The sequence below is a fragment of the Homalodisca vitripennis genome, chromosome X (genome assembly GCF_021130785.1).
Source record: "Homalodisca vitripennis isolate AUS2020 chromosome X, UT_GWSS_2.1, whole genome shotgun sequence".
Classification (NCBI taxonomy): domain Eukaryota; kingdom Metazoa; phylum Arthropoda; class Insecta; order Hemiptera; family Cicadellidae; genus Homalodisca; species Homalodisca vitripennis.
The window spans coordinates 125441299-125463088 of NC_060215.1; the positions used below are offsets into that span (position 1 = coordinate 125441299).

Genomic DNA, 21790 nt, shown 5'->3' on the forward strand with positions numbered 1-21790 from the left:
CTTAATATTGAATCTAGTTTTCGATCACTTCTTTTGACTTGTCCTCTTTTGGATGGTTATGACAAATTTACTACCAAAAACTGTTATCAGCTGATCACAGTTTTTGTCCCACTGTTAATTGTTTTATATCTACTGTTATTGGGTTTCCATGTCTGTAATAATGTATTTCATAATAATTAGTTCATATTTAGTTTATATGTTTTACTACTAATTATTTACATGGCTGATGAAGATTTTATGATACCAGAAAATATCTTGATTGTTAACTTCTTTAATTTGTGTACTCAAAACATCCGCCGATACCAAATTTAGATAACAACTATTTACAACTTCAATTTTAGAATGTATGTACATTGCAACACCTGCTCTACTCTCATTATTACAATTAACTGATGGATTATAATGTTTTGTTGTGTAGAGCTGACTTTCATTATCGTTTACCCAAATTTCAGATACAACTATTATTTCAGGGAGGCTGTTCCTTGAATTCAAATCTAATACAAGAAAATAAAAATGTTCCCTTAGACTACGAATATTTGAATAAATAATTTCTAGCTCAATGAAGCTTATACTATTATTAACTAATATACATATGTAAATAAAATATTTTAATGTATGAGTACAGTATCCCATACTAGTATAATTCAATGAATTAATTTCATTTCATTTCATCAAAAACAAACCAAAGAAAATACAGTAAATTTTTTATAAATATCTTCTTTTCCTACAGTATAAATCTTTTTCTCTTGAATAATACGAAATATCTTAATTGGAAACTTAACCTTTAACGATTTAAAATAAATAACGTACCATAAAATAAATGTTGTACAAAAGACTTGTAAAACCATTGTAACTGCAAAAAGAATATTAAAAACAATACGTCTCCTTCCTTAAAGTTAAAATAAAACCATTTAAAATTACCTTTAACGACTTAATATCAAACATAAGATCACGTTTTTAATTGCTAATAAAAATTAGATGAAGTCCTTGTCCTGTAAATTTAGTCGTTTTGAGATACCAGTGATGTTACAATTATGATGGAAACTCAGTGAAGCGCGCAGTTTCTTAAGATCGATAACTTTATAGAACCGCATGTCTTTTATTCAGTACGAAGAACTGTTATTAACCCTGTAAAGAATTATATAAAAACCCTTTACCACTACAGACACACTACAACAGCTGGCCACCTCAATCCTGCTAGGTAGCCTGTCCTGACTCATCAACTGGAACTATGGGACACAGATACTACTTTCTATTTAATACTAATTGTCAGAATTCCGTGAAATATGTTATCTCCTAGAAGCTATAAGGAATGTGAGTCCAAATACGAGATAGTTTTGTCATGTTAAACTGGTGAAATATATTGTTTTATTATAACACTATTACATTTAATAGTTGCCTTTCCTATTTTATAAAATATGTTGCAATTTGGCCTCATTTTCGTTTTTTTTTTTTTGTTTTGGAGGAGGCAAATGTAATACGTTTAACATAATTAAGTTATAACTAATACAACTGATCGATGCACACTGAGAACACAGACCTGTCAATAGGGCTGTGAATGTGTGTGTGCGAGAGCTCTAGGTTCCGTGAGTGTAGTGTATTGGATAGCTTAATAATGACTATTTCATACTATAATTGTAAATTATTTAATTAATTTTAGGAATAATTAACGTTTTAGTTGATTTGAAGCTATGAACTAAATTACATGAAAGAAAAGAAACATGTTTCTCCAAACGTCACCATTTTAAATACTGATAAGATCTTACAAACTGTAGTTAGAGCTATAATTGTGAATGTCCTTAATCTACCACCTTTAGAGCCCTTATTGTTTACCTGAATTTTTATTTTTAATAATTTATTTCGTATTAATTTTTTTTAATGTCTTAAATGTTTTGTGCAAGATATATGTATTACTTTTGAAGTAGCAGAAAATCTAGGCCTATATTAAGGTTTTTGTAAAAAAGTACAAAGTTATATTTTTTATTTTCTCCAAGACAATAATATACCCATACTTAGGTTAGGAAACAGTGGTCTTACTTATTTTGGTGTGGCTCGAAAAATTAATTTAATAATAAAAGTTTTCTATCACTAATTTCAAAGTATGTTTGACACAGTAAAAGTTCAAAAATAGAGCGTAATAATATAGATATTAAATATTACATATTCACTAAGACTGACACTGAATTAACTTGCCTTTGGATTTTTGGTTTGGGGCTGTCACCCCCTGAGCCACCCCTTTTATCTGCCTCTGGTACCAATTTTTGTGCAAGTTTCAACACAACTACCAGTGTACCATTTAAACAACTTAACCCTAAATTTGACTTTAACTCTGTTTCCTTAGGCTGATATTTTTGTAAAAATAATGTAACATTCAATTCATAGTTTCCCAATTCTTAGCTTATACATCAAGAAATTGACAACAACAACAGAATTAAAACAATGTCATATAAAATAACAGTTCTTGTCAAAGATGATACAGAATCTGTGGAAGCCAAAGATTACTGTAAATATTCTAACCACAAAACACTGCATTGGACCTAATAGGATATTTCTTGAGAAGATACTTTCGGCTGTCAACATTTTTATCAGGGTCTTGAAGCGATGCAATGGCTGACTTTCTTGGTGCCTCACTTTCTTTAGTTTCCGCAGGCTCCACTTGCATGCATGCCATGTTTATTCCTGTAATAAATGTTTTAATTAATTTCAGAACATGACAAAAATTAGGCAACTATGTTGAGTCAGTGATGTTATTTAAATCACAAATTGGTGGGAAAAATCAGTGTTCAGAGATGGAGTATAATTTTAGTTAAGGAACACATTACGTATTGTACATCTAAATCTTGAATGTTCTATTACTGCAAAATTTTCTTTCGCAAGAGAACAATTTAAACAAAGTTTCTCATGTGTGACCGTAAATATCACATACAGCTTTTCACATAAAAACAATTTATTGGTTTAAAGATTTAATTTTAGCATCATTAGCTATTTAAAATAGTAAATTATATATATAAAATTTATTTATTTATTTGTATTAGAAACTTTCTACTTGGTTTACAAAATCTCTACTTAAAATACAATCTCTCCTAAAGTAAATATGACAGAATTATCCTTTGTTCATTTGTAGCAGAATGTTTATAATCATGATGTTCGAAATAATCATAGATTTGTAACAACTTTAAGCTTACAGACTTACTCTTGTTTCAAGTTCTGTACATCTAAATGTTTGTACGGTGCAGAACTTCCACAGACATTCATTATTAACAGCCAAATATACAAATCCCAGTGCTACCATTACTGTGTATTAACTTTGTAATAACTGTGGAGTCCTAAATAAGTAATTCTAGTGACTTTCTTGTGTTTTATAACTACTTGATTCTTTTACAACAGAATTTCGACTATATTTATATAGCATTTATCGATAGTTCGCATTCAGTACAAATACTTGTCACGTCATTAAAATTATTATTTATAACACTTAACAGAGTTAAAGCAATATATTATATAGAAGAAAATATGTGGACCACATACGATATTCAGCTGTAATGTATATACTGAATTTTACAAATTATTCATTATTACATGTGGACACTAAAAAGCAGTGCTTACATTTAGAAAGAATCAACCTACAATAAATATGAAATACAATTACTATCATATTAGGGCCAAATAAATTTGTCTTACTGATCCGCATGATTTTTATTTTACAGTTTGTTGAATTAATTGTTCATTTAACCCAATTCGGATCCAGAATCCCAAAACCCCCAAGGAAAAATACGTTTGAAAAATACGTTTATATAAAAAAATTTATAATTAGTCTCGTAATGAAATCATAAAAATAAAATTTACTGAATGTTATGAATAAATCTATTCATATGTATAATTTTATTTCAACATTTTTGTTTTGTTTGGTTACATCGAAAGGTAAACTCACCGGTCACAGAAAATCTAGTGTTAAAATTAAAATCATAGCGACCCCCTCCAGAAGTCAGTACTGAATCTAAACGTGGTGTGATAGATTATAACAATAATATTTGGTAATAATAAACTAATTATTCATTGCATAATACATTACAGCTTCCTCCTTTGTTAAGTTCGTGGAACACCATTAATACCATTTATATAAAACATGGAAATATACTCAAATCTTGACCGTGGCATACACACAGCACAGAATTAAGAAATTATAGTGTGTTCTCTAATTAGATAATGAAATAAAACACACACACACACACACACACACACACACACACACACACACACACACACACACACACACACGCGCGCGCGCGCGCAAATTACAAATCCATCCAAGTTACAGGTCTAATTTACTTCAATTGCAGTCTAGCAATATTAGTTTTTCAAGAGAAAGGTTTGATACTGTTCTTCGGAGTCTTAAAATGGGTTGTCAATGATTGCCTGATAGTAACCTAAGTAACAAACCGGACTTCCTTTAAGGGTATTAAGGCAGGGCCGTGTCTAGGTGTATTACCAGACAGGGCATTTTGATGAGCTTAGAGAAATGTTTGGCCTTCAACAGTTTGTTTCATTAGGATTTAAAAATCCTGAAGACGCTTGAAACGAGCGAGCGGAACGATAGAACAGGAAACAATGGTGGTGGTTTCACAGTATATATTAGGGAGAGCTTGAATTTTAAACCATTTTTTAGCCTTTTGAGTACTAGGCTTGGCCTGAATTTATGTTTATTAAAATTGGCTTGTCTCGTTTAGGTGTAGGCTACTTTTACTGGAGTGTGTTATCGCCCTCCCAAAATTGGACATATGACAGATTTTGAAAATGCTCTCTTGCACCTCATACATAGATAGAGCCGTATATTGATCATTGTCGATTTCAACTCTGATTAGATGAAAACAATCAAGGCTGTATAACAACAGACAACTGACTTCCATATTTTACTCATGTTGACAATACTGCCACTGGAGCCATCTAATCACATTCCCAAGTCTCACACATTTCTTGCCCTCATTGTGGTTTCGGAACCACAAGATATCGTCCTTCATGGGCAGCTTCCAGTCCCTGCCAGATCAAAGCATGAACTTGTCTATTGTGTTTATTCAGTAAATATACCTAAGATTTAAACTACGTTTATCAAGTATAGAGACTTTAGAAATATGAATGAGACCGCATTTGTATGATATGTGTTTATCCCATGGCATAACCTAGAGAATCTCGACTCTATTGACGACATGGTGGATGTTAGGTGAGTAATCAGTTGTTAACTATGGAAGTTAATTTGCGTGAAAGAATGAGTAACCTAGATCAATACACTAGGGTGAACAATATTGAGATCAGCGGTTTACCGGAGACGAGAGGTGAGAACATCAATGATCTGCTGACGGACGTGGGAGCGGCCCTGGGGGTGGAGGTGAAGGAGACTGACGTCGCAGCAGCCCATCGTGTACCGTCCTACAGGACCGACCGGCCACCACCTGTAGTCGTCCAGTTCACGACCAGAAGGTCCAAGGAGCAGTGGATTGCAAAGTTCTGGCAGAGGAAGTGTTTGATGACTCGGGACACAAATCAGCAGTTCACAGTACAGCGCATGTTCGGCAATGATCATCTCTCTCCGGAGAATAACCAGTTCCTCTCCAAACTAAAACAAAAAAGAAGAGAACTAGACTAAAGATTCGTCTGGTGCCGTGAGGATAAATTATTCGCTAGGAAAGCCGAGGGTCAATCAGTGAAAATAAATTCCTACGAGGACATGGGAAAACGTAGTTAAGCTTGTAAGTTACGCCTTAAAGTACTTTAGCACGTTTATTTTTTAACTACTGGTATATTTTGTATACACATGACAATCTCAGATCAGAACAGTTTCGATAGTTTTATATTTCGCAAAATATTTAAACCAAAACTTAATGTATGCAAACATACGAAGTCTCCGGCAAAATTGTGATAATTTTTTGTTTGCTTTTAAACCAAATTAAATATAGTATGACTTTTATTGTTCTTAGTAAAATTTTGAACAGCAGTGGTGAGGTTGAACTATACAACTTCTCGGGGTACAATATATTTCACTGATGTAACAATAACTTTAGATCAGGAGGAATTATATGTTATATATTAAATTTTGTTACAGTTTACAATTTAAATTTCAGTTGTATGGCAGCCAATACGTTACTCATAAAAGTTAAACTTCAAAACTTAATTTTCAATATCTGTTGCATTTACAGATTACAACATTAATCTGAAACTGAATTTGTGGACGAATTAGGCAATAAATTAAAGTCAATTTCTAACAGCACTAATTTAATAGGAGATGTTAACCTAAATATAATGGCTAGTAAGCCAAGTTCACTTAGTTATTTAATCATGGTAAGCAGTAATGGATTTGAACAATTTATAAACGCTCCTAATAGAATCACCGCTAATTCGCAAACATGCGTAGACCTAATTTTTATTAGACACCGAAATATGATGATGTTTAAAAGTTCAATATTTGATGTAGATGTAACAGATTATTCTGTTTAAAAACTGTGGCTTAAAAATAGAAGTTCCGAATTTGCAAAGTCAGTCTGGTCATTCTAATATAAAAATTAAAAATAGTATTACAATCACAGTAGATTTTAAAAAGTTTTATCGAAACTGAATAATATAGACTGGAATGTATGTTTTGCTTCAGAAAATGTTAGTGAAAATTAAAATTTTTTTATATTTTTTAATTAATACTATTGATAGTTGTAGAAAGAATTAAGAGATAATAAACTTTATAAAGCTAGATTAATTAGCCCTTGGATTAACTCTAAGTTCCTAGATAAACAGAAAGAAAAGACAAGTTGTACAAAATTTATAAAATTACCTCACAAAGTTTCCTACTTTTTACAATAGATTCTGTAGTAGTTTAAGAATAAAAGTTAATGAAAAAAATAAAATTTTATTCTAAACATATTAATCAAGCAAGGGGAGACTCATCTCTTTAATGCAGAATTGTAAATACCTTATATAATAAATAGTAGCTGACACAATTAACAATTATTTGATCGAAGTACAGTCAAGTCAATATCTAAATATTGTCAATGAGCTAAACTTAGCTTGAAAATGAACTGTTTCAAGTAATTAAAAATGGTGAAAAGAAAAAAATCTTTAAAATAAAAGTGTAGCATTAATCAAACATAGTGTTCACCTAATATCATCTTTTCTTGCTTAGCTCAAATTAACTTTCCCTAATGATCAATTTACAGAAAAACTAAAGTCCAGTAAAATTGTACCAATTCACAAGCAAAAAGTTTCTATTAAATTGGACAAATTGTTTTTTTTTTTTTTTTTTTCAACACGTCTCTTAACAGTGGCGTTTCCCCATTCTAATGAAAGTCTACTTCTTCTGTTCTCATAAGAAGATTTCAGCACAAGCATCATATTCAGACCATAAGCTGATAAATATTCTTCCTTCATTATCTAAGGGCGTTGAGAGAATTTAGCACTGCCAACTTACTGAATATTTACCTTACAACATATTATTTACTATCAATCTTGTTTTTGCACTAATCACAGTACGGAAACTGCATTATGAAAGGTGACTGATGACTTTAGACTTGCTTTGGACCACAGCTGGGCACAGTTATCATTCCGTTCGAGTTTTCGGTGTTTTTCGATAACGCAAACCATAAAATATTTTACCTAAGTTAAGACAATTAGGGTCATATGTTAGAGGTATGGAAGTCTGTAAAAGTTACTGACATTACTTCATACTGGGGAACTGTTTCTTTTGGAGTGCCTCAGGGATCAATTTTTGTACGCTGAAAACATTGTGGCGTGCCCTTCCCAAAACAATTACTTCCATTATTAGCTATTCCAAGTTTGTAGCGAAACTGAAAAATATGTATCTTAAGCGGTTATCTGAGGCAGGACCGGTCTGAGATGCCGTGGGCGTGACACTGGCAGAGGGATGAATGTGAGATTGAATGTGTAACATTCTATCCAAAATTTCCCAATTCTAAGTATATACATAAAAAAACTGGTAACAACAACAGAATTAAAACAGTATCATATAAAATAACAGTTCTTGTCAAAGATAATACAGAATCTGTGGAAACCAAAAATCACTGTAACTATTCTAACCACAAAACACTACATTGAACCTAATAGGATATTTATTGAGAATATACTTACCGGTGTCAATTTGTTCCTTAGGGTCTTGAAGCGATGCAATGGCTGACTTACTTGCTGCCTCACTTACCTCAGTTTCCGCAGGCTCTGTCTGCTTGCATAACATGTCTTTTCCTGTAATAAATTTTAACTAATTCCAGAATATGACAATAATTAGGCAACTCTTTCTAATATCTATAAGCATACAGACTTAATGTATCCAAGGTCTGTATATCAAAATGTATGTACGGTCCATAAAGTTCACCTAGGTTCAGTATCAACTAGCAGAGGGATGAATGTGAGATTGTGTGGAAATTAAAATTAGGATCTATTAGGAATAATTAATTATAATAACTAGTTTAGTTTGATGTGTAAATTAAATACCATTTTTGTAAATAATAATAATACAATATTATTATCAATCAAAATATTATGTTTGTGTTTGTATTATGGTCTCCACAACAGTTATATTACATATACTGGCCTTATTAAAATTATAGATGATATTCATTTAGCTGTGGACAGAAAAACGCTAATTGAGTCTCTTTTAAGGCATTTGATTGTGTTTATTGTCATCCCATTCTCTTCATCTAACTCAAATGGGAGGTTTGTGTGTGTGTATATATATATATATATATATATATATATATATATATATATATATAGACGATGTGACAATTGCAATTCTAAACTCTACTTATAGCACCTAGACTATGCAAATATACACTTTTCAGCAAACGACATAAACGCTGCTGTAATTTTTTTTTATAAATGATGCAATTGCAAAGCGGGCTTTCAGGTATGAACTCACTTAAAAGCAAGAGACTCACACTGTATTTATTGGATAATCCAGAATAATTAGTAAAATGGATAGGCTAAAATAACAGATGAACAGTTTGCTCGATAAAAATAAAGGGCAACGCAACTGCATAGAAAGAGTGACAGAAGGTCAGTTCCGTTGCAACCATCATAAAACATTTAATGAGATATTAACAGAAATTATGATGACAATAATTGTCATATTTAACGGCGCTAAATATCCCACTCTGAGTTTTATCGTCAGTTATTTTTAGATTTGCTAAATATATCTCTTGCTTTTTAATAATGTAAACTGTTGATGACCCTGCTTTATAACGATAGTAAACTATTGAGGATAAATTTATGGTATTGTATTATATTTTATATTTATTATTGATAAGTATTGATTTTAACTTTTGTTTACGTTACAGATGATATTATTTTATCCTCGCCCCTCCCTATGGGTATATTGTGCGTATTGAACGTGCGTACTAAAAGGATTAATTAAATTTGAGAAATGTAAGAATATTACTAATCAATGGGTCAGTTTTACAATATTGTATTACAATGGCTCTATTTCTTAGATACTGGGAGAAACAAATAGTTCATAAATGAACGAAAACTATTTTGTTTGCTTACAATCAATATATCCCTTAAGCATAAATTTGCTGTCAAAAAAGTTTTCTCAAACAAAAAAGCACACTATAGAAATATCATACTGTACTAAAATAAGTTATAGATGAAAAACATATGGCAAACGTACATTATTACATAATCTTAGATGTATTGTAAACCTAACAACTTATGTTGCCTAAAATCTATTACTTATTTACAACTAGATTGGTTCATTACTTGATAGAATTTCTTTTGGGCAGTTTTCGTGATTTGTTTACTGTAGCTATATAATATATTATTTAAGTTTTGCACTTTCATAAACCTGATCATATTAGTAAAAAGATTTTTCTCATTTTGGGATCATTCATTATTTTATTATGGATTGTATCGATGAGACATTTTGACAACGACAAATCTATCACATCACGATTAGTTGAAAGAGTAGAAAAACATAGCTTCTACTGTAAATCTAACCCAAATAAGTCCTAACGGTTTTTAAACTATCCAAATAAGGTGTATCCATCCTTATTCTGTATAGCCCCAGTAACAACATATATCTGTATATGGTTATATTTCTGTGTAATATCTCGTCACTGTTCAGACTCCAATGATTTCAGGACAAGAATCCGTAACGCACCATATAGGACTACTTATTGCTAAAACTTGATGGATCTATATCACAAGACTCAAGTTCCTACAAGCTTTCAAAACAAAACTGAGTATACTGTTTGAGAACATCAGCTTGGAATTTATGAAAATATCAAGATCTTGTATCGTGTACTTTCTCAATCATAGTTTCATAAGAAGGGAATAGAGTGTTAATTTTATGAGTACAAATATAAATAAATATCTGTTTTGCTGAGGTTTACGGATATGTGGGTAAATTCAACCCTCTCTGCTGCAGAATCAATTGCTGTATGCAGAGTTAAATGGTCTTTTACTCTGATGATCAGTACAGAAATCTAAATATTATCAGAAGAACGTAGGACTTTTTAAGGATGTTTTATATTATTGATAAACGATAAGGAAAATGGAGGGCCTAATTTTATGCCTGAAGGTTCTCCTGATTCTTAATAAAACTCTCAGAATATACTCTGCAAAATCATACTTTAAACGTAATTTCATTTAGCAAATAAGGTTAGAAAAATTCTACAAGCCTGAAGATTTTGCATAAAGAGATAATGTGAGAATTTCTACAAGCTTTCATGGAACTTGAGACAGATAGTATCAACCTCATTGAATATCAGAATCTAAACTTTTATTGTCATTAAACATTTGTGCAATGGACAGTCAATATTATATTGCATAGTTATAATAACAATGAAGAAATCAAGGATCTAATATAAAATGGTCAACAATCCCAATGAAGTATAAAACAGTATTAACTATCATCAAAACAAAAATAAAACCTATAAATAATATAACATGTAAAGATTCATATAAGTTGAATAACAAAGTAAATAATATTAATGTAAATGTATTATGAATAAAGATAGTAATAAAAATTTTATGTAAAACGTATATCACTAAAACATGTTTTTATTAGATGGAAAAACATTGGAAACCATTCGCTTGAAAATTATTATGTGGTTCATGAAGGCGGAACTAATGATATATAAATAATGGCAGATATGAACCTGGACAAGTGACTGTATCGCAGAATTTCAGACCTCTTGTCCATGCAAAATACTACCAATTTAATTATATTTGATATACCCTACGGATATTATACCTAAGTTATCCTAAACTAAGTTATGATGATGATTTCTATGTCAACTCTATTGTGAAGCGTTAATATAAAAATACGAAGGACCGTACAAAGTAACACATATTCCTACTGATGAATACTTGGAAAGGAACCACTACACATGACACGATCTACATCTTAACAGATAAGAGAAGAAGTTTATTTGTGATCTAATGGTGAGAATGATTTAGTGGAATACGATTCTCGTGTCTTCCACAGAATTCCTTAAGGATAATGAAACACCTATATAAAGTAAAACCACGCCTACTACTAGTTTTACGAGGAAGAAGCTTTGAGTGCACTAATTTGCATAAAAATGGTATGAATGATTAAAAGTTAAACTTTTTAAGTTGATCACAGATAACTAAGCTTTATCCTATGTTGTCAACTACAAACGAAAGATAGGAAGACTTGGCCGGTGGATTTAGAGGATTTTGAATTTAAGTTCTACGGATAATGCGTTAGCGAACGCATTGTGGAGAATGTTTGAGAGGGACGATGGATCGCCCGAAACAGCTGTTGTGAGTGACCTTGACCGAGTGAACGACCTCGAAATAAGAATAACTTATCGATCGCTGCCTGTAATTCAGACTCCTCCCGAAGGCGAAAATCAAGACAAATATCTAATATAAAGCCTAAAATACAATTTAACAGTAAGAACAATAATACGGATAGTTCTAATAAATGACATGCCATTAGCTTTCAAAGACAAAAATATATCAACTACAGGATTTTTAAACTTAGAAAATTGTTAAATTTATCAACAATAATGAAAATAATGTGCGTTATTTTATTAAAAACAATCTACTCATGTACAAAAAGGTTATAAAGAGCAACAGTAGGATATTTTTGCCTAGATAGTTAGTCGATTTAGTGTATGATTTCTTTCACAGCTCATTATTAGGTGGTCATTTAAGTATTGCAAGAACTCACTCAAAGAAAAGTAAATCAGTATTTTTACAGACCTGATTTGAACGAGTTAATTAAAGCTGAAGTGAACGAATTTAAAATATGTAAAAGTGTGCCAAAAGAAATATGAAGGTGAACTAGTGTCAGTACCATTTATGAACAAAATGGATAGTTTATTTATAGGTCCTTTAGGTCCATTAGTGAGAACTAGAAACTGCAATGTATATTTGCTTGTAGTTGTAGGTGCCGCTAGTAAATTTATATGGCTCACCCCTTTGAGGAAATGTAAGAGTAGTGAAATATGTAACAAAATAGACAACATGCATTTTTCATACAAGTTCTCTGTACCCAAGATAATAGTGTCAGACAATGCTGCCCCTTTTACGTCAATGTATTTTAAGAAATTCTTATTTAAGAATTTTAAAGAACGCCGCAGGCTAGCCCCTAATATAATAAATAGAAATCAGTCAGAACCGCATATTATAAATGTATCTACCTTATTGCGTAGTTTCTATCACAACTATCATAGTAATTTGGATAATGGCCTAGGATATATACAATTACGTTTAAACACCGCCTATAATGAAAGAACAGATTTTGATGCATTTAATCTAATGTTTAATCATACCTATAATAATCCGCTATCTAATTTATGTTAGCTAAATTATCTAATTGGTGAATATTTGTCCAAGGAATATGTTGTAAACAATTTGAAGAGAGCTGTGGTTATTGTAAAAAGAGGTATAGTACATAATAGTAATTTACGAAAATACTCTGAACAAAATGTAAAACGTCCTTTTAGGTTGCATTGTTTAGTATGGATAAGAACTCACTATTTAAGTAATAAAATGGCAACATTGTACGCCATATTAACGCCTAAATATAAAAAAATGTAAAGGATTTTATACTTGTTAAGTCCAGTAACTTATATTAACCTACACACTGAATATGTTTTAGATGTCAGAAAGGTAAATATTGCAGATATGAAGTTTAATTAAGAAGATTAAGATTGTTGAAAATTAAATTATAGGGTTTATAGTTTGATAAATCACTTGCTGCCAAATTTAAAATGAAAGAAATCCCAGAATATTCAATATTTTGTAAATTCTAAGCGATTAGTTCAAATTTAATGAAATAAAGGATATAAATTTGTATTAAGACAGGAAGCAATTACAATCCTGCTCGTTTGAAAATATGAAAACAAACAGGAAAGCTTTTGTCTGTTTTTTATGTGTGATAAAATTAATTTTTGACTTGAGTGTATATTGAAAGCATTGGTTAGTCAAATATTTTAAACCTAGATAGTATTATTTGTAAATATTTGTATTTTTTTATGTATGATATGTTATTATTTTTAATTAGCTAGTAAAACTTAGCTCCTTAGCAATGGAAAATGTCGGCTGCTTGGTTGGTCAATGACGTAGCCAGCGAGGGGGTCCAAAGGGGTCCGACCCCCTAACCCTAATTTTCAGATCTTCAGTGTTCCTATTTTATCCATATTTCTGCTTTTTAGACGAGTCCTACAGTATTTGAAGCAGATTTTGCACTAAACACTTTAAATAAACACTTTGAATGAATGTATACACTGTATAAATGCGGTGCCGAATTACACAAACACTACACTACACAGGTCTACTTTTTTCTCGCTCTACCCGAATCTCGGTGTATGTAGTGAACGGGGACCGCACTGACCTAGACTGGTCGGTGTTTCTAGAAAATCCCTCAAGCAGCTGTTTGAGACAAAGATAGTGAACTTAACAAGAAAAGTGCATTTGCATGCCATCTATCGATATTTTGTCGAGGCTCTATAAACCCCGCGCTACCTGATGTTGTGTTAATATATTTGAATTTGGGTAGCACGGAAAAGTAAATGTTATTTGATTATTCAGAATATATAAAAATTTATGAAAAACAAAGAACGGGGGAAATATGTACCATTATTTAGTGTCATCATATATTATAATTTATATATATAGCAACCCAGTTAATTATTACTGGTTAGTATTATTTTTCTCCGATGTTCTTGGAACTAACTTATTGGCGGTATAATAACCTAATTGGCACGCGCAGTAATGTTTCTCTCTTGAACTTTGAAGCTGAACATCTTGTTGCCGAGCAACTCTTCGTGCGCCATGTCCGCGAGATCAACTTATTGACCAAGTACCAAGTACTTTAAGTACAGTACTTTGGTACAACTTCGAGATAAAGTTCTCGTTTAACTTCTAGTACTTACCGGTATTCATGTTCTAGACTTCTAGTATTCGTATTTCCTTTGTTGTGACTACAGCTGCAATGTCGAGCCAAGATGCTGAAGCCACAGTGTGTGAGTCGACATCGACGTGAAGGGGCGTCAATTTTAAAGTGTTATTACCTGATTAAGTTCGTAGCAAAATCCCAATGAATGTTTGATCCTTTAGGATAGCCCCCTCACTCCAGATATCATTTAAGTTCATTTTTAAGTTCATTTTTAAGTTCATTATCAAGTGCCATATTTTGGCAGTAACGTGGCAATACATTATTTTATTTTAATATATTGAAGTGGTGCTTGTGACTTTTATTTGCCATAGTTAAACTTTTAGGTAATCTTTGCAATACCGATTATTTATTACTACGACCTCAGAGATTTAAAAAACATGCTTTTCCTACATTCGGTACAGCACAGTTGAGTTGTTTTAATCGTATACATCCATCTCTCGTTCCGTCCTGTTTCACTCACCAACCTCTTGACGTGTCGGTGGTTCCTATGGACGATCCCCAGACTCATAAACTTTCAATGGATGACTTCCCTCTACTGCCTTCAGGACAACAACCTGTGGGGGTGATTCGAGAGTTGCGCCTGATTTAGCTCTCCCTGGACATAGCACTCCCTCGCCCGTGACATCTATTAGGCGTGACAAAAGGGGGTGTTAAATCAGCCCATTGACCCTGTCTATGCCCATTCAACGTCTTGACAGTGTCCATATCCTGGTTATACACCACTTTGATACTATTTCAAATAATCCCTGGCTTGTTGCGCTAGTTTATTCCTCAAATATTGTTGTGAAGGCAAATGCCTTATTTGATCATGTACTAACACTTGAATTATAATCACTAGCCCGGACATTATTTTGATTCCTTATGCTACTGTAAATATCCCATGCCACAATGCTCCGAAATCCCAATCATGGGTTACGTGAATATATTCATAATAATTCTTTTCATTATATTTAATTTAATAGCAATGTTAGAATAATATCCATAATGCACTAAATGGCGCATATACTAAAATCCAGATAATACCATACGTTGTAGTCAATCACTGTTTAGAGTACACTAAAATCTCTCGATATACTTGGAATTTTCTGGGAATTTTCTGAGAATTGTATTAGACATTCTGGAATCCATACATATATACCATTTACTGCATTAAGAGAAAATTATGTTACTATTGCGAGCTTTACAGAATAGCTTAATAGCAACATTGCACCAACGAATAACATTTTATTTTTATGTATTTATATCAATTGAAATTAAATTATTTAGTAGTTTAGCCAAGTAAGCTGTACTTACTTAAGTTGAATGTTTATTACATAAATGTGACCATGTGTTACGGCATTTTGCAGCTAGCAACAATGCTTTGTTTGAAGTTTATTTTGACGATGGAAGGAATGTTACGGAAACAGGATCTTCGCGGACATTTGCTATCGTTCAGTGAAACAAAAAATCAGTAACACTACTTTCGAGATCTGCAATCTGATCTCTTCTTCAGGTAAATAACTAACCTAATAAATAATTACAGATTAGGTTAAAAATAAAAAAATTATAAGAGAGCGTTGTGGCACGCCTAAGTCAGGAATCACAACCACCATGTTGTGTGTCAACTTCACTAACTCTAAAACATGCACTTAATAAAAATCTGTACTTAACACTAATCCTTAAAACTGACCTACAGAATACTGGTCACAATACGTCTGCATTCTTCTACCAACCACTTTTTTTAATTAGTTATTTTTAAGTAATTAGTTATTAGTAAGTAAATTTGCCAGTTATCACAGTTTATAGGTAACATAGAAGAATTTGCTTATATGGCACATTATTAGATTTTGTTGAAACGGTTTTTAATATTAGAGTACTTCCTACTGCACTTATTAACACCGAAATAGTAGCGGATTTAGGACATTTTTCAAATTTCTTTTATCTTCAAAGAAACAACTCCACGTAAATTGATAATAATTTTTATCTTTGTGACAACAACTCCATGAACACGACCGACTATTAACCATTTATATTACCTCATTTATTCTATATTAACGTTTTAACTAAAATGTTACTTTAACTGACCTTTGCAATCAAATGCATGCAATGTTGAAAAAATTACAAACTTACTTATATGCTTAAAAGGTTTTTATAAAATATATCTGACATTTTAGACAATAGAAACCTAACAGGTTGGACTTTTCTTGTCAAAAATTGTTTATATCGTACATGTTCCTTTTGAAATATAAATAACTATACAGCGTTATAGTTGTTTGCAAGCTATCTGAAGGATTACATTCATGTCCATCAAATTTTACATTTTTAAATGCATTCCAATATTAAAATATATATGAGTATGCAGCTAAACATTACCGTGCCTAATAACTCGTTTTATAATTTATAACGTGTTTTAACAAATAAACATATTTAATTTAAATATATTAACACCCCTAATGTATAATATACATATTTAATTTAAATATATTGTAATAATAATAATTCAGCGAATCGACCGTGTCCATACGCTGAATAAAGTACCCCCAAGGCGTGACGTCAGAGCCCTGTTGGTGCTATGGCTATGACTTCGATTATACTCATATGTCATGAAATTTATCATTATTTTCTTGAATTCCAAGTACTACTTTCTTGAATTTCAATTCATTAACAGCCATAATAAATTGAGATGTAATTTATATTACTATTTTAAGTTTACACATATTGTAATTAACATAATAACTAAAGATGTAACTCCCATACTGTACTTGAAGTAACCCACCCCCCTATCCTACAGGGGTGCTTATTCAGGTCATGGACACGGCCACTGTACTGATTTAGCACCCTCTTCGTGACGTCACGAATTTTATTAACGTCACGTGCGAGGTGGTGGTAGGTCCAGGGGGTGCTAAATGAGACGCATCATATAATCAAAAGTTAACTGACACTAATCAGTTATTCAGCCATCAGTTAAAGATCACCAAAGAGACTGAAACATTGTTTAATCAATTTTAGAAAATATTAAGTGTACAGCGCTTGATCAATATTGGAATGAGATAGTAAAGCGTAAACTATATAAATGTAACTAGAGATTGTGTCGGTGACGAATTAAAAATTTTTTAACATGGAAAACTTTATTTAAACACAATATTAAAAAAGGGTAATTATGTTGTGAAATTCTTAAAGCTGTAATTGTTTTCATATAAGGTACTCAAAACTGGCTGGCCTTATTGAAGTATGAGAGGCAATTTTGCTGTGGTTTAATGGAATACAGAGGAATGGATATGGCTTTGCTTCTACGACACAACGAATAGACCTACATAACGCTAAACCAACTATCAACGATTATTTTTAATTGTTGCATGAAATTAGTAAGGGAATTCCACTGTTCCCCTTATACCTAGGTCCAATAAGCACGCGCTATTCAGGGCTCACGCACAAGGCGGCAAATTTAAAGTTTGATTTCACATATTCATAATGAAATTTTTATATTAAAATACGTTATTCTATATAACTCTTGAGTCATTTAAAGGTTACAAATACTTACAAGTACAACATTTTCAAGTATATAACTTATGAATTATAATAGTAAAGTTATTATTGTATTCTTGACCGGGTGGTTCACAAATTTAGCATTGGACATGATTCGGAACAGTCAAAATCATTATCATGTATTTTTTAAGCCACTATCTACACTGTAATTTTGAACCCTGGTTCCATTGAACAGATTTTATTAATTTACTGCGACCTTTGAAACACGGAAACCACGACTGCCGAGTTTTGACAATAACAAGTTTTGAAGAGGTGATTAACGATTTTGCGTATAGGTAAACTAGAAGAAACCCATTAATTAAGTAAGCTAATGGTAATTTTTAACATTTACTTTTACTCTAACTATTGGTATCTTTGTCGGTAATTTTATGAAAATTAATGTGCCTAATTTATATTAATCTCAATTTTTATTTTCATGTTTAAATATGGAAAAACTAAAAGTGAGTTGTTGAAAAAATGTCATAATAGTTTATAAAAAACCACGAAGTGAAAAAAGTTAAATGTATTAAAATTATAGCTTGGTCCCTTATGTTGTGAGTTGTAAATAATGCATGTGTCACTGCACGGGCCTGACTGTTGTGTGATAGGTAGGTAGGGGAGGGTGCGGTGAAGGACTGCTTGTACTTGAAGTATAAACACCGCAAGTACGTGCTTTCTACCGAACAGTCTGATCAAGCATGTATCTTTCAAAGCAAACTAATCTGTGGAACCGTGATATTGGTTTAGTGTGAATAACAGTTACTTATTCTTTTATGAATTTTTACCATCAAATGACTAGTGTGTGGTATTTAAATTCTCTTCTTTTTCAACACAATCTAAAAATTCAGATGGGTCAAAACCCAGTGTAGCAGCTTTTGTCAGTTAGAAGGATAGTTGTCCTAAAGATATTTTATTATATTAATTTCCCAGTAAATACTTTAGTTCAAATGGCCAAGCTGGCTTATCACTCGCCATAGCATACTTATTAATGGAGTTCATTGAAAAGAAAATGAATTCTGATACTGTGGTAAAAAAGTACAAGAATCGTGTTACATTTGGTTTAAAAAAATTCCAGCATAGGCCCAGGTACTATTTTGTTAAATAAACTTTACCGTTTTGGGTACAAATTCTGATACTGCTGTATAAATTACTCGTAGTAAAATGTGGGTACTAAAGTGTGGTGTAATAGTTTTATGAAATTCCAACATGGCCGAGCTGACATTTCGTTGGCGCTGAGAAAGCTTTTGTTAATAACTTGTTACTAGCTTGAGTATAAATTATGATACCTACGTAAACATTAGTACAAAATAAAAACTTAATCGCGGTTTATTTTTAATAATGAAAATCCGACGTGGCTGTGCCGGCGACATGGATGTGCACTATATGAGTGTCCGTGCGGTAGACAAGTAGAAAGTCTACACCGTCCACATACAGTACGTGATGTACTCTTCTAACGACGTTATATCCTCATATATGAGCAGAGGAGGTGAGATGCACTGCTGCCTAACAGACAACTGCGTTGCAGCCGCGACCGTGCCGTGTGCCGCCATGACCGTAAACAATGAACCGCGGATATCTCTCGGCACATCAGACAATAGTGTTACAACAATGGCCGCCTGTGTGCAGTACGAGTTATTGACAGTCCCGACCGTGTGTAAGAGCGATCACACGGTCACACTACAATTGAGTTTAGTTTTAGTTACCTATAAATGTGTAACCTGAGAAACTCGCTGATGAAGGTGACTCGACAAAAACTATAAACCAATAATTTGAAAACGTCAAGGTAATTCTATGAATATGTTTGATTGCCTGTCTTCAAACAAACAAAAATCCAACAACCATAGTTCTGAGCCAAAACTTAAGAAACTCCGCATGTTAAATAAAAACATACCAGTAATAAATTAACAGTCAAGGCATTGCCTTTAGGACATTGGTTATTGTGGGGAGGGGGTAGTCATGCTTGCAATGCTGGACTCTTGAAGAAAATGATCGACTCCGAGGTGACAGGAGTCTGCAACCTTGATCGAGACTTTTTCCAAATCATCGACCAGAGCAAAACTCCACCTGTGTCAGGTAGGACGATATACTATTAGTAAAGATCTGGGTGCAGTTTAACAACACAGTATTTATCTTGAGAATCACGTAACTGCCAGACATGTCAACACCAACCTAGTCATATCTACTGTGCCTTATTACGGCAACGTGCTCGGAGATGAATTAACATTGAAGAAGAAATCACCATATTCAAAGCCTACATCCAGGAGTTGGCCATTAGGCACAACGCTTGATTACTGGACTTTAAGAAGATAAGTTATAGCATGTTCACGAATCGCAGCATGCATATTTTCCAGTGAGACGGAGAGAACTGGCAGGTTTGATACAGCGGGGCCTCACCAAAGTGCATAAGCTCACCCGCGGGCCCTGCCATGTCCTATTTTGTCACATCCATCCTCGGGAGAACCGCAGTCATTATCGTCTGTGCAGTCTGCTACAAACACCACCACTTCTGAGGCACTGTCAGAGCCTGAACGTAGCCAAACCCTGTCTCACGGTTGTTGATGCCGTCAAAATTAACATAATCGGAAACAGACAATTAAATCTAAAAAGAAAATTGCAGTAGTGATAGAGGAATATATGGTCTATATTAAAAAATAACATTTTAAAATTTGTAACAAATCTCAAAAAAATGGTAGCAAATTCTAAATTGTCTTGTAAACGTACGGAAAGTTACCAATAAGGTTCATAAGTAATTATTGAGGAACAAGAACAATTTTTGTTCTTTGTTTGAATAAACTTTTTATTTTGTTGTTTTAAAACATAGTTAGAGAGTTTCGGAACAATAATTTTTTTTAAATTTAAAATTAGCAGCAGCACCTTTTAATATAATTACAAGGCTTTGTGGGGATAAGGTAATATTTATAATGTAAGCTGTTAAGTTTAAATCACTCAAAATGAATTATATTGTACGGAAAAATGTATAAAACTCAACTCAAGATCTCTTTTAGAAATATCATTGTTTCTGAACTTGTTCAGATCTACGAGTGAATTTTTATAACGCATTTTTTGACAAACTTGCATTTCTGTATTTTTCTTTTTGTTTTCTAACAAATTCAAATCCATTTTTGATTGCGGACTTAGTTACAAATTTTTTAAACCTTACTGATATTCTTGATAGTTTTGATATAAATTGGTGAGTGAACTATAAGAGTAACTGGATCTAAAGGCACAGGCATTAGTAATGTAATTACAGACATCATTAGTAATGTAATTACAGACATCATTAGTAATGTAATTACAGTCATCATTAGTAATGTAAATGCAGACATTGCTAACATTTAATTCCATGTGTATTACCTTTTTTATGATGTTTTTGTGCACGAAGTCTTTGTTAACGGATGTTATGAGATGTTAGACTTATGAATTGTACCCTAAACAAACGGATAGTGTTAAAAACCATCATGATATATTATTAATAACCTAAAGTAATAACCCAACCATCAAAAGATTCAAAAATCATTATATTATAGAAATATTTCCGTAGAACCAAAAGAAGTATCACATTTATTTTCCATGGTTTATTATGCCACATTTAAAGGTCACCTTAAGATATGGCCCGGTGTCTTGAATGATGCAGTGAGGTGGAGGTGGCTCCTGTTGTTCATTGATGGAATGCGAAAAAATCATTTAACATTAACGCTATGACCATGTGATTGCTTAAAGCTTTTCTAGCATATTTAACACCACTAACAAAATGTATCAGCTCCTATTTTTAAAAAAATTAATTTTTCCATAACTTTTTAATCCTTTCATTCCAAGTCATTCCACTCTTTAAAAATTACTACATATAGCAGTACGGCA

General features: G+C 32.4%; 1 protein-coding gene across 1 annotated transcript in view; it reads right to left on the bottom strand.

Moving 5' to 3' along the window:
• Nucleotides 1-284: 284 nt before the first annotated feature.
• Nucleotides 285-21790, bottom strand: part of LOC124369855 — a 123681-nt gene continuing 102175 nt past the window's right edge. The window contains exons 2-3 of the mRNA XM_046827985.1: nt 5319-5611; nt 285-2679 (exon numbers count right to left, since the gene is read on the bottom strand). Of these exons, the coding sequence (XP_046683941.1) occupies nt 2637-2679; nt 5319-5578 (303 nt within the window). The 5' untranslated portion in view covers nt 5579-5611 and the 3' untranslated portion in view covers nt 285-2636. The remainder of the gene's footprint in view (nt 2680-5318; nt 5612-21790) is intronic.